This window comes from Cryptomeria japonica, chromosome 9 (genome assembly GCF_030272615.1).
Source record: "Cryptomeria japonica chromosome 9, Sugi_1.0, whole genome shotgun sequence".
Classification (NCBI taxonomy): domain Eukaryota; kingdom Viridiplantae; phylum Streptophyta; class Pinopsida; order Cupressales; family Cupressaceae; genus Cryptomeria; species Cryptomeria japonica.
Genome location: NC_081413.1, coordinates 236159872 through 236175378, shown reverse-complemented (window position 1 = coordinate 236175378; position 15507 = coordinate 236159872). Strand labels below are relative to the sequence as shown.

General features: G+C 31.7%; 1 protein-coding gene across 1 annotated transcript; it reads right to left on the bottom strand.

The window, feature by feature from the left end:
- Positions 1-11522: 11522 nt before the first annotated feature.
- On the bottom strand, positions 11523-15264 carry LOC131076968 (subtilisin-like protease SBT4.14). The gene is made up of 11 exons (XM_059211568.1): positions 15184-15264; positions 14959-15062; positions 14728-14825; positions 14500-14646; positions 14025-14094; positions 13308-13821; positions 13164-13222; positions 12679-12903; positions 12475-12583; positions 12119-12332; positions 11523-11854 (listed from the first exon to the last, which is right to left on the bottom strand). Exons 1-11 carry the CDS (start codon positions 15262-15264, stop codon positions 11523-11525), a joined length of 1953 nt encoding a protein of 650 aa, XP_059067551.1.
- Between the last annotated feature and the right edge of the window lie 243 nt (positions 15265-15507).

Below are 15507 nucleotides of genomic sequence, written 5' to 3'. Positions count from 1 at the left end.
TTATAGATCCAACTTGATCCAACCACAACTCTATCCATTGGTCTAGGCACTACCTCCCAAACATCATTCTGCATAATTGAAGTATACTCCTCAACTATAACATCTTGCCACACTTGATGTTGTGCAGCCTCCTGATAGCTAGAAGGTTCACTATCTACCAACTGACTAACTAGTGCAACATACTCATCAAACTTGGCTGGTTGGCTCTGTTGTCTACTACTCCTAGGAGTACCAACTAACGCCTAAGTATTTCTTTGTGTCTGCTGAACCTCACAGTTATTTCTGCCAACTGTAGAAGATGACATATCAACCTCCATGTCTTCTTGATGAATCTCTTCTTGCACCTGTTGCTCCATACTCTGAGAACTCTCACCTCCTGAGCCTATGCTTGTACTAGTAACTATACTAGAGCTTTGCTGACCTTGATTCAATTGAGTGATCCTTGGAGCTTGTGTTGGCTGCTCACTCTGATCATCTGCTGGCAAATCTCTGGACCTTCTAAATGCCTTGTCCTCCATGAACTTGACATTACATCGAACAATAATCCGTCTGGTCCCTGGAATGAATATCCGATATGCCTTTGAGGTTTCACTATACCCCACAAAGTACCCTCTTTTTGTAGTCTGATCTAACTTGGTATGTGTATCCTTTCGAATGTGACAATATGCCAAACTCCCAAAGATCCTGAAGTGATGAACATCTAGCTTCTTCCCAGTGAATGCTTCCTCTGGTGTCATCTTCCCTAGCACCTTATGTGGAACCCTAATCTGTATGTATACTGCTATACTACATGCCTCTGCCCACAGATAATGAGGCATATCCTGGTCATGCAACATAGACCTAGCTACCTCTGAAATAGACCGATTCTTCCTCTCAGCAACTCCATTCTAATGTGGATTGTAAGGAACAATCCACTCTTTCTTGATTCCTTCTTTGGTACATAACTCCTGGAATTCATTCCCTTTGTACTCGCCTCCATTGTTTGGCTGAAGAAACTTTATCTTCCTTCTTATCAAGTTCTCCACAAGAGCCTTGAACTCTTGGAAGCAATTGAAAACCTCATCCTTGGTCTTCAAGAAGTATATCAAGGTCTTCTTAGAGAAATCATCAATAAAAGTAGCATAGTATTTGTATCCTTTGAGAGATTTCATCGACATTGGTCCACATACATCTGAATGTACTAGATCAAGAACAACCTTGGATTTAGTATCACTCCTTGGAAAAGTTGCTTTCACAAACTTCCCCAACACACATCCCTTACATACATCATCATGCTCTATGCTCACCTCTGGAACACTTGCCACTGTCTGACGAAGCAAATTAAGTGCTCCATGATGTATATGACCCATTCTCCTATGCCATAGCTCTCCTTGATCTCTAATATTGTTACTACTCATGAGTGCCTTAGAAATATCAAACTGCAGCCTATAAAGCCGACCGCTCCTAACTCCAATAGCTATGGGTGATTTCCAATCCTTATGCTTAATCAATACATGTGCCCCTCTAAAGAGTACATTGTACCCTTTGTCCTGAAGGAAAAATACAGAAATAAAATTCATCCCTAAGCCTAGAACATGCAACACATCATGAAGAGGCATCATCTTACCATTCTCCCTCTGAAACTGAATAGTCCCTTTCCCAACTGAGTTGAGTTTGGACATGTTTCCCATAGAGATTTGGATTCTGGTTCTCTCCTCCTTATAACTGGAGATGAATTATATAACTCCTGTCATATGAAATGACACCCCACTATCTATGTACCAAACACTCTATGAGGTTGAGCTAACCATACACGCTATGAGTGCAAACTCATCTTCCATTCTATTCGAGAGCTCATCTGCACTTGCTGAAGCTGCAACTTGCTTCTTTCCTTTCTTTTCATTCTTCTTCCTTTCTGGGAAATCGTTGACATAGTGGCCAAACTTGTGATAGCTGTAGCAATTGATCTTCAACAAGTCTTTCTTCTTCTTCTCACCTTGTGAATTTGATCCTTTGCTGGACCCCTTCTTTGCTTTTCCTTTACTCGCTAGGGCAACATTCTCCTGTTCTACCTCACTTTTTTGACTCTTATTGTTGGCTCCATTGACAAGGCTTAGTTTAAGCTCCTCCTGAGTGAAGTCACTCCAAAGTCTATCCCAAATTAGTAAGGTGTCTCGCCCATTAACAACTTGAAAAAAGACATCCAACTGCTTAGAAAACCCATTTAGGGCTATTCGTACCAGCTCATCATCACTTGGTTTATCTCCAACAACCGCTAACTCATCCTTCACAAGTCTGAGTCTGGTGAGGTAACTCGTCACATCTTCTCCCTTATTCATTCGGGTATTCCTCAACTTTTCTCTGAGAATCAGCTTCCGATTAGTGGTAGCATTCTGGTACAGATTCAAAATGGCGTCCCACATCTTCTTTGCAATATATAACTCTACAATATGTGGAGCTATATAGTCCTTGAAACCATCAAGGATTAGCCTCCTCGCCTTGGAATCACCCTTCTTGTATGCTACAAGATGTGTTGCATCTATAGGTATAGTCACAACAGTGGTGACATATTCCTTGATACCATTCTCTTCTAGCAGTAAAGAGATTCTGGCTTTCCAGACACCAAAATTAGAGGCTCCATCCAATCTGTTTTGATCTCTTAAACCAATTGAGGCCATCTCAAAGGTTAAAGCAAATAAAAATTCTAAAGAGGTTAAACTAGGTTTTATAAACCCTCAGTTTCCTTCGCCTAGGGTAAATCTCTTCTACCCTTAACTTAGCTCTGATACCATATGAAAAATCTATTACAATTACTGATTATTATCCTGCTATCTTTGATAGATTATTTGAGCAACAAATATTGGAAAATAACACAACTGCAATTTCAAAAACTCATAAAAAATGCGCAACACAATGAACACAATATTTTTGGATAATTGTCCCTGGAAAAACCCCAAAGGGAAAACCAGTACTGCAGATGAGGAATATATATTAACTACAACAAATCAAGAGATACAAATATTGCTTGCCTCAACTGGCAGAGCTTCGACGACCTCCCAATTTCTCCTGCTGAGATTCCACCCCGCTACTATCCCAATGCTATCATTGCGCCCTTGCTAACACTGCAAGTTTTTCGACAGAATTCATTGTTTTCCAAATGCCCCCTGACCCCCTTATATACTACTCTCGTTGGAAAACCAACGACCGAGATTAATTCTCAACCAATGGCTAAGATTAAAAACAACAAACAACCCTAACCAAATTGGTTGCTAGAAGTTTCTAAAAAGAGTCAAATAATTAATAAAAATTGTTTGAACTCTAACTACATTTGTTAGCAAACAATTATTTACTAATTATTTAGCAAATGGACAAACAGCTGTCCAAGCTACCAAACTAACAAACTAACACTTATTACTAGATAATATCTGTTACTTCTAATCAATTAAGAGCTGCTATGTCATGATATTTAAAGATAGTCAATGTGAAATTAATAGAAACATCACAAGAAAAGAAAAGTGAAATTATTAAAGAATACTTAATTTAAAAAATTAAAAATAACAAAAATGACTAATATTAATTATTATACAAAGTGTGGGGCCCCTTGCTTGATGTGAGTAAAATATCGTGTTGTTGGCAAGAGGTCACAAAGTCCACTACCCCTGTTTGTATGGTACTGAATGGCATGGCACACTAGTGTTATCGATCATGTTAAAAAGCATACCTAGCACAATTTATATTATAGGGGGGCTAACTCGATTCTTGTAGTTTATTTATTTTTTATTATAAAAATTAGTAACTTTTGTAATAAATATAATAATTGTAATAAATATAATAACTATAAATAACACATAATGGATGTATTAAAGAATAAAATGAAAAATAATAAAACAAGAATAAAATCCCCCGATTCATGGATCTTTAAGGGATATTCTCAAGCTAGATCCACATGGCTTTCTCCCCTAGCTAGTATAATGAAGCTAAACTTTGATGGAGAAACTAAAGGATAGGGTTGTAGGAGCAAGGTGCATTATTAGAGATTCAAATGGGAAGCAAGTTTTGGAGACCTTAAAAAATTTGACTATTAGAATGAACTTCTTAACATAATTGTATGCTCTTCTTCCTAGGTTATAATATGCAAGGAATTTAATACCAATAAAGTTCAAATTGAAAGAGATTTGATGATTATATATCAACACTATTCAACAAAGTGAAATTCCCCTATCTAAAAGATTAATAATATCCTTAATAATTTTTTCTCAAGTTTTGAATTCAATGTCAAATTATTTCATCCAATATGCTTACAAAGAAGCAAATAAGACATCTCATTTTCTAGCCAACTTTGACACCTCACAACTTGAATATCTCTTTATACTTAATGCATCAAATACATGACCATTGTTAAATCATGTCCTAAACATTGAAGCCAGTGATTCAAAGCTTTCCTTACCATACAAGTGGATGATTAGTAACTTCTATGAGCTAACTCTTAATGTTAATTTTTTTTTATAAGTCATATTGGTTTATTCCAGTATTTCTTCTCAGTGACAGTTGGGAAATCTTGAATGTGATCTTCAAATTGTAATCAAGAAAAAGTATGCTTGAATAATAATGAGTTCATCATGTTATTTCCTTTTATAACATGCCAACCATAATTTCAAGGTTCTAGATTTCTAGCAAGATGGAGATCAATGTGTGTAAATACTTTCTAGGATGAGTTGAACAACCTTTCGTAACTTAGTGACATAACAAAATTTAAGAAAGCTGTTAAAACTCAGAAAATATCATAATATTTGTAGACTAGTGGTTGTCGGGCAAATAATTCTCCTTAATAGTTTGGATACTATCCTTATTAAAGTAGTAAGAGGGCATAAATTCTTGTTTGGACATGCTTCATGGTAGTTTAGTAATGGCTTTAAAATAGATTTGTGTATTCCATATGTTGTATCAAGATCTCTATAATGTGGGTGAGAGCATAGGAAAATTGCTAGCACGACTCTCAATTTCTTGAAATGTGTCACTAGAGTTCCAACCCTATGGGAGGCAAATAAAGTTGTAAAACCATAATTATTGTTTTGTTTTCTCATATGCATTCTCCCTTAGAGTATACAGTATAACTTCTTTTGTGGGTAAGTTTAGGTTTTTTTATTTAATAAATTTTTTATATTTGTGTCAAAATATTGGATAGGTGAACAATATGATGACACATACAAATAAATTATTAGAGATAAAATAGACTATGGAATCCATCATTATTAATATTTTTAACAAAATAACACATTCTATTATCTTACAATTTTTTTTTATCAAATACATTCAAGGCCCACCCTTTGGTGGATTTGACAATAGCACTATTGTACCTACCATTATTTTGACACCCTATGAGTATTGTTTATTACTATTATGGATACATAATCATGTTACTACACTTTTTTAGATGTTGGTTTTGTGCATATAGTAGTTAATTTTTATATATGAATATGATGAGGATATTATTGATATGGTTAATTGGGTATCTTAATTTCTACACAAGTAAATTGTGAGTTAATTGATGTTTTGATTTCTAAAAATAAATTCAATTATGCTATGAATCATTAGTTCTCAATTGATTAGAAGTAACATATATTATCTATAAATTTCATATGAGTTTTGGTTAAAAAATTAGGAAATAATCATATGTCAATATGATGTTGCATTGTGGAGAATTGGATTGTCATTGTGTATATTATCATGTACATTTTAATTCAAGTTTCTTTGGCTATCATATCGGAAACATTATTGTTTACCTTTGAGTGTGCATAATATTTTCATGGCCAATGGAAATTAGAGGTCCTTAAAAAATCCCTACTTGTGTGATTCCCAATGAAGCCTTAACCTTAGTCCATGAAGGGGACTAAGGTTTGTAATTGTAATAATTATTGTAATGTGATGCCTTTTGTGTTGTAAATATATTTTTATGTTGTAAACATATTTTTTTGTGTTGTTCTAATGTTTGAAGAGTTATTAGGTCTACTCCAAGTGGCATCCTTGTTGTAAAAACTTAGATTTTCTTTGAATAGATTTTATAAATTATTGTGTACTTTCCCTCTCTTTTTGAGTGTTTTTAGGGCCATGATTTTATTCTTCACAAATCCACTAGGAAGAGGGTGAAGAAATTCTAATTCATTGGTGAAGGCAAATGATGTGTCACTTCAAACCCACTCTCTCAAATTCATGTGTGATTAACCTGACCCCCTTGGTGAAGAGTGTAAAAATGTACACCTATCATTCCAATAATCATTTTTGGCGACCACCTAGCATTAGGTGCATGTGAGAGGAAAAGAGAGGAGACCTGATTGAGATCCATGTGTCATCTCCTCATTTGAGGAAGGGAGGTGATATGAGATCAATTACTTATACCCTTCTTGGAGTCTTTATATGGATTATTTTTTCATTTTTGCATCTATTTTTGGGAATTTTTATCTTGGGAGTCTTGTAGGCTTTGTGGAAGGGCTTAGAGGAGCCTTGGAGAAATATTCATCAAGCCCTCTTCATCTTGTGAAAGTTTTCTTTTGAGGTAGGACCATTTCTCTTAGAATGCAACATAACATTTTATTGTAAATGTGTTAATAGAGATCTTGTATGTGTTCTTTTTTTTTGTTGTGTCCTTTCTTGTGTTTGGGATAGGTATGTGAAGGGTTCAGCTCCCCCAAGTTGATGAGAGAAACCCATGTGGGGTGGGGGACGTGTGAAACATCTAAGGAGATGCATTTTCCTCTTTGAGAAGGAGATATTATGGGTATGAGTACTCCTAATTCTTTTGAATAAAAATGTGGAGAAATAGTGTGGTATATGTTGGAAAGGTTGTAAAATTTATGGAGGTGTTGAATCCCCTTAAGGGAGTTTCTATTTACAAGTGCTTTTTTTTGTGATACTATGTTCATCCCTATTAGACAAAGTCCCCTCTCCCCCCCATTCAATGAACCTTGTATTATTTGTAAATGTATCATTAGGAAGAAAAAGTATGTATTTTTTGAGTTTTTGTTTCTTATTTTGTATCGTGTATCCAATTTTATAGATAGCTTTTTTTGAAGAATAAAATTATCCAGTCATAATGGGGAAGTTCGAATTGGAAAAAATATTTAAAGTATTATTAATTAACCTATAAGAGTATTATGTTTACACTTGGTACTTAAAAATTGATCATTAAATTAAACTAGCAAGAAAGAACTTGATCTGTTAAATTAAAAACTTAAAAATTTCTTCTTAATGGAAGAGATTCAAGGAGCTATTATAATATAAATTCATCCTTTAAATTAAAAAATATAATGTGAATAATAAATGAATATAAATAGGATGCTAAAAGGTTAAATCTCACGTCTCTTTCACATAAGTGAGAGTTCACAAAATTAAACTCATAAATAATTAATGGGTCAAATAGAAAGTGAACTTATAGTTTGAAAATATTAATTGATAGATGGTGTTGCATATATAACATAGAAAATTGATAAAAACATAAAAATGTATAGTAGATAAAAGAAGATACTAGAAGGGATTATAATGGTTATCAAGTATGAACGAAAACCTGTAGAAATTAAACAAAACAAGATAATACTTATTGTAGAATAACAAATATGTCAATTCTCCATAACCGATTCATCTTAAAAGAGTAATAATAATACTCATCAATCTAAAAATAAGGAATCATAAGAAATAAAGTTTTAAAACTATAGTGGAAATCTTTATGTAAAGGAATTCGTCCTTATAGTGTAACAATAATTTTGTACCATTGAAACAACTATAAAAAATATGAATCACAATCATAAATGATCATTTATACTTCTATGAATAGATGTACTTTTCACTATTATATTTCCTTAGTAGAGATTAATTGTCCAATTAATAGTTAGAACCTTATTTTTAATAGTTATTTTATAAGTGGCAATAAGTTCATTTCTCCTTGATAAAAATAAACATATTTAGTTGATAGGAGTAGAAATTTTTAACAATAGAATTCTATATCATACTAATCCAATAATTAAAAAAAAATAGGATTTAAATATGACAAATATGAAACTAAATATCATTTTTATTTTTTAATATTAGGTAAAAATGATGTTGTTTTGAGGTCGAGTTGGTTGGAATAAAATAATGCATTCATTGGATGTGAAATAAGGTTATTGGTCATAATTTTACATGTTTCTATTGGTTCTTTTTTCTTTTTATTATCAGGTCTAAGGGATGACACAAGAACTAGAGTTGGAGTTCAATTCAATCATAGTAAGATGAAAATCATATTATTGCACCAAGGATTTGAAAATGCCAATGAGACTAGACTATATGTTGTCTTCAATGCTTTGAGCTCCACTAGAATTGATAGGTAATCCTAATGAAGGTCTTAAAATTGATAAAGGTATTTAACTAACATTACGACAAAGTAAAAAAATGGATCCAAATGTCATAACACATAAGTCTAATTTATTGTCACTAACTCAGATTATACCAGTTTGATAGAAATTTATAATTATAGACTGTAAACATATGGAAAATTGACACATTTATAGATGTACGAGCAAATGATTTCAAATTTAATAGGTGCAAGTACAATTCATTGCACCTTTAACAACATTGTGAATAAATAAATTACATAATCAATTCATCTTTATACCAAAAAAGTAAAGGGAAGATAAATGGATGATAGCTCAAGCTTCTCCTTTGCATCTTCAAGGTCCATGACGATAATCACACAAAAATCTTATACCTTTATGTAGATGTTTATCATTGTTAAATTTGAGGTGTTGGGCTAGTTGCAACCATTAGATACAAATGTCTTATATTGTAGGAATAGAGTCATGACTAATAGTAATAATAATTTTAAAGCAAGTTACAATTTAGATTAGCCTATGCCACATTACTCTATCATGTAGAACTTAACTTCTCAAATATCTTCATATCTTAAAAAATCTACTAGAGGTTGTATTAAGAGGTTTAATTTATTGAGAGGATTACTCTTTTGCATATCCGAAACAATAATTATTATCTAGGAAGGTGTGGTATATTCACTAGTTTTCTTCATATAAATTATTTATATATCAAAATTTTTGAGAGTTAATGTTGAAGCTATGATGATTTCTATTAGCAATTATAATGGAAAACCATACAAAATTTAAAATTGTAACACCTAGACATTACCACCTAGATTATTTGGTTATCATTGACAAAGAGATGGTATAAATCAAAATGTGCCATGAAAACTCTTTTGTTGGAACATACATTTTGGGATACTTTTATATAGGATATAGCTACAATTCATTTTCCTAACAATAGTTTGGCATTGTTTCATCACGGATTGAATTGATAGAAAGGTTAAGGAATTATTTTGATTTATGTTGCTCCTGAAATCAAGATGTCGCTCATTAATTGTGATAATCTATGCTATATTTAGAAGAAACAATAGAGAATGTATAATATTAGTGAGACCTCTCATTCAGTGAATCTAATTGTGGAAATAGATATTCTTAAGTTTAGATGATAAGATGAAAGATTATATGGCTAAGTTTGGTTCTTTATGAGAAGACTTGCATGGATCATCATAAGTAAAATTATTTCCCAACACTAAAGAAGTTAATATATAATATACTAACTTATTAAATGTCATGAAGGATTACAATAAACTACATAACTAGGAATTCAAGTAAAGGACATTAAATAAAAAATATATTGAAATGGCTAAATATTCTTGTTCTATTATCCTTATAATTTATTTTATTTACATTGAAGGGTTTACATTTTGGGTGGAAGAAAAATTTAGGAGAAGAATGCTCAAATTTTAAAATGTGAGAGAAAGGATAAAGGAAAGTGGATCGATAAAATAGCTCCAATATGATAGGATAATTTATAAGTAAGATGAGTTAGAGTTCAATGGAAAATGTTTTGTTTGTAAGATGTTTGAAAGCTATAAAAATATATAATATTTACTTTACCTTACAAAATCTAGATTGAAATTAACAACCAAGTTGATGAGTTTCTTGCAAACATGACAATAACATATAATTTGGGTGATGGTGATAGTAGTGACATGATAATTTTAAATATTGAGATATTGAAGGCATCATATGTGATTTTTAATATCATAATCACATTGGTAACTGAAGAGATAGATTCATTTCATAGACATAATGGGGAATCATTAGATTGTGTGCTTGATGATGATTTAGTGCAATAATTAGATTCAAGGATAATATAATTTGATAAAATTTGTATTCTCTCAAAATGAAAAACAAACAATTGTAGATGAGATTAATTACTAAATAGAAGGATACAAGATTAAATTACTGGGATATGTGTGTATTAAAGATTAAAAAATAATTTATTTAAATTGTTGCAACTAATAAATTAAAGAATAATTAGAGGATTTATAGTAGAATTTATGGTTAAGAGAGCTAGACATTAATTACTCTATTGCATGAGCATGGTAGGTTTTGACACCTAACCTTTGAGATTATTTCTATTTTAAGATGTATAATCTAGTGCATGATGTTATATTTGTTCTTGCATCCAAGAGATATTATAAAGGTTACATATATGGGAAGCATAATAGTGAAGCATTTGATAAAAACACTTTATGATCATTAGAGTAACTTGAGTTGGTACATATATTTGATAAATATACTAAAGAGACATATATTTACTTTTGGAAGATTGGGAATGAGGTTCCTTTTAGAATTAATATCTTGAAGATAGAAGTGAAAAACAAGTCTTGTACATAAGATAGAAGTGAAAATAAAGAAGAACATGTAAATGGATATTGATATTAAATATGTAAACAATGCATTAAATTATTTTATTACCTTTAGAACAACAACTAGAATGCATCATTTATATTTTATTTTTATTTAATGATAATACTCTCAAAACAAATATTTACCACCTAGGGTGAACAAAGTTTGAGATTATTTCACTAGTTTTTTTCACTATTATTAGAGCTATTCAATGTACTTAATCCATAATCACAGATCTAATACTTAATGAAATAAGTAACTATTCATCATTCATATATTTTTATATTTAAAATCCAAGGATGTTCATGTTGGTGTTTTAGGCACATGCCTAAAATAAAATTATAATCTTTCACTTTTTAATATCATTGACAAGACCACAAAACCTACTATGCTAGTTTAAAAATTTAACGTCTTAAGAAAAATAAGCATTATATTGTCAAAAAATTAATATTATTTTTATAATTGATTTAAGAATTAAAAAAAATACATTTAAAATTTCATTTGATATTTATATCATTGTGAGTATGCAGTTTGGTTGTGTTTAACCTTTATTTATAGGAATATATATTTTGCACCAAAAATATAAACTCGAGAACATAGTTATCTAAGCAAATCTATGATTAAAACTTAAAATAATCTAAAATCAAGATTGATTTTCACAGCATTACTAATCTAAAATTTATTAGATCAATAAAATATTAAACAACTATTGTAATTTATATCACATCATAGTGCAAAATATGAGTTTAATACCATTTATAAGATTTATTAATATTTTTGATAAAATCAAAGATTCAAAAGGGTTCCTAAATTTCTAATTCTAGGAAATTTAGCTTGAATAGGTTCTCTTGGGATAGCAACAACCATTATTGAAGGGTAGTTTAGTTCTCTTGGTCCATTTTTAGATGGCTCTTTAAAATCACAACTACTGAAGTTTCCTACAACCAAATGCAAAGTGGTATCATTGTAGCCTTCCTTACAAAGAAAATTGACATAGTCATCTACACCTATGTCATACACAAGTCCTGGATCGATTGCCTTCATAGGATTTATCTGCCCTGCCCCATACGCAAATTTGGCATTGCCATTTCCAATTAATGTTGGGTCCATTACCAATGCTACATAAGAAGAACTAAATTATGAGATAATTGGAATAATGTTTTTACTTTTAGTTCAAAGTGTAATTATAAACATTTTTGGGTGATAAACAAGGTTAACGAAGGTAGATTCACCCTATAAATATACAAAGGGTGGTTTTATTTATATACTTTAAGAAGACATTTAAATTTAAGAGTTTATATAAATTCCTAATTGAATAGTAATATTTAGAAGCATATAAACATGAATAATACATTTTAAAAGAGGGTTGAGTAAAATAATACCCGTAGTCATTAGAGCTGATTTGATAGCTCCAGGAGACCAATTATTATGATATGACTTAACAAATCCTGCAACTCCTGCATTGTGTGGACATGACATGGAGGTTCTTGATATTATATTGAAGTCATAGTGCCTTCTGTTTCCTAGACTCTCAGTAAGTGAGGAATTTCTAGTCCAAGATGCAAGAATGTCAACCCTTGGTGCTGTAATATCAGGCTAGCCATAAAAAGATCCATATATCATGATATTTAGCTACTCATTAAACTTTTCTATTAATAGTTTTGATTTTTTTCTTGTACACTTTAGAGTTGGTGAAATTTATAAATTACATTTCAAGTTAGCATTATAAAAGGCTTACCTTGAGAATATTGAACGTGATTGGATTGTAACCTCGAGATGAGAAAGAAGCTACAATGGGTGCTGGTGCTTTGGGAGTGGTTGTTTTAAGAATTCGTGCAACATGAGAGCTAGTAGAATGCAATCAATAATTATAAATGATAGTTTACCATAATTGTTAATATATTAAATTATTTATTAAAAATAATTTATGTGAACCAATTACGTAGTAGAATCGATGTAAGACAATACAACTTTTCCTTGCTTAGTTGGTATCACTGTTGTAGGGTTTTGCCATACAAAAGCTATGTCATTGAATTGATCTGTAATTTCAATAAGACCAGCACCACGACCAAGATAAACTGTATAATCCGAGGAATCACTAGAATCATCGCAAATAACTATCTTTCCTTTCATTTCGATATGATTCAAAGCATTTAAGTCACAATTGCTGAAAAATTAAAATATAATACAATATGATTGAGATTTCTTACACAATTTCAAATTATTTAAAAAAATTATATTTTAAGCCGTTTATTTGATCTATGTATCTTTTTCATTTAATATTATTAAAAAATTATATTCTTTATTTAGATTTCAATAATAATATTAAATAACATTATCAATTGTAAAAACTTGATATCATTTTAATAAATCACACTAATTACCTATTGATGTTAAATAAAGCCATTAGAAACATTACCAACATACCTTCCATTTATGATAGGATACCATGGTTGCTCTATTGTATTTGCGTTTACAGCAATTCCCTGTAAAGATCAGAGGAGTGAGGCAGTCATATTTTGTTATGGGGAAGAAAACCCAAAATTAGTAAGGTTGATATTAAATAATTACCTTTATAGATATGTTGTTTCCTAGAAGAAGTTCAGATTCCATTTTACGATCAATGGTACTTGCAGCCACAGTTAGAGACCATGCAGAATAATTGGTAACTGATGCTTTAGCAGGTCCAGAATTTCCAGCTGAATTTGATACAAATATTCCCCTCTTCATTGCATGAAATGAATCAATGGCAATACTATCTGCAAAATAATTAAGAGGACGATTAAATCCAATTGAAACAGAAATGACGTCCACTCCATCATAGATGGCATGATCAAATGCTGCAAGAATATCTGGTTCCATACAACCATCAACCCAACAAACCTTGTACATCGCAACCCTTGCACCAGGGATCCCACCTCGTGCATTTCCTTGAGCAATACCATAAAAACTGACATTATTTATATGATTTCCAGCAGCAATGGAAGACGTTTGTGTTCCATGACGTTGTCCATCTCTTGGAGACAAAAACTCCCTTAATGGTCCAACATGATGGCTACGATAAAACTTTGCCCCCACAAGTTTCCTGCCAAGTTAGCCATACTTTCAGCTATGTAATACAGGGAAGTTTACGTGTAACTATAGAAATTTAATATATCTTGGCTAGATGTGTATTCAGGTCGTCTGTATTCTTTTCTGGTGCACGATTATCTAATTTCATTCTATTGGAGCGAAAAAAACACTATAATAGCTAACATTTAAGAAAAATAGAGCAGAAATGAGATTAACTTGTTGCAGGTTGGAAAAGCTGATGTTGTGTGGCATCCGCCTTTCCATTTGGATGGCACTGGACCAAATCCTGCGTCGTTGAAACAGTCTGAAATTTAATACCTTAAACTTTCTAACATATATTATGTGGGTTGAAAAAAAAATAATGTTTTTTAGATTTGAGTGGGTGAGTTTTTTCATTAATGTGATAATAAACGTTTTTGGATTTGATGGGGTGAATTTTTTCATCTCTGTGACAAAGAATATTTTTAGATTTGACAGCATACATTTTTTCATCAATGTTTGACATCATGTCTAATGATCTATCATCAAAATGAACAAAATAAACAACATCAATACAAAAAAATGAAAATGATAAAAAATGTTGATCAAATTTAAAAAAAAAATTCACTCCGTGAAATTCAAAAACACTTTCAACTAATATGTAACACGTTATAAAGAAGAAGATTAAACTCTGGTGTTTTGACAATTTTACCTGTGTCAATCACACCGATGATGATGTCACTTTGATAAGGCAAATTATAGTTTTGAGCAGATGCAGGAAAGCCAATAAAATCCCATGACCTTGTGGTAAGAAGTTGCAGTTGCTTGCTCTCAAACACAGAAACCACACCAGCCATTTCTATAGTTGAAAAACAATATGCATTAGAACCTCCAATTGTATACAACTTTCAGAAAAAAAAATGTTTTCAAATTATTTTACTTGAGAGTTGTTGGACTTGAGAAGGAGAAAGAATAGCTGCAAATCCACCAAAGCTCTTCCCATAACTATACTTCAAAGATTCCTGGGCTGCCTCCCGGCTTTAACATCAACGTTATAATTATGTAGGGTCATGTTAGAATTGCTATCTAACAAATTCCAATTACAGTCCTCTTAAATTGAAAAACTGCTAACCTAACAAAAAAGACTATCATAAGTAAGATATAAAATAACCTTGAATGCACAGATTCAAGCATATCATGGTGCATTGCCACAGCTGCTGTGTGAGAATCTCCATTAGCTTGTGATGGAAGGTTGCCCATGTAGACCACATAAAGCTTATTGCCACAATAATTCCACAGTCAGAAAACATTACTGTCATGGTTCAGAACTTTAAAAACCTAATTTACTGAGGTTTATAAACATCCAATAGCATGAATGAGAAGAGTGAAAAAATACCTTTGTATCTTCCCCCGCAGACAACAATACGAGAATGCACAACATGGAGAAAATAAGATAGGCTATTCTCGGAGAGGCCATTGAAGCTCTAGTTTATACCATTACACAAAAACTGTGATATGAAAATATGAAGAAATGAGTGGCTATTTATAGAGGGGAATCATGAAAAGTTCGCTCTCTAGTTTATGTCGATCATCGTAAGAAATATATAAAAAAAATGAAAAGAATAAAGGATTTTCTCTGTTTACAATGTTTGAAACGGTCAGTTCAAGAAACGATACAATCGAGAATGGCTTGTTAAAAATTTCGTACCATATGTACCAG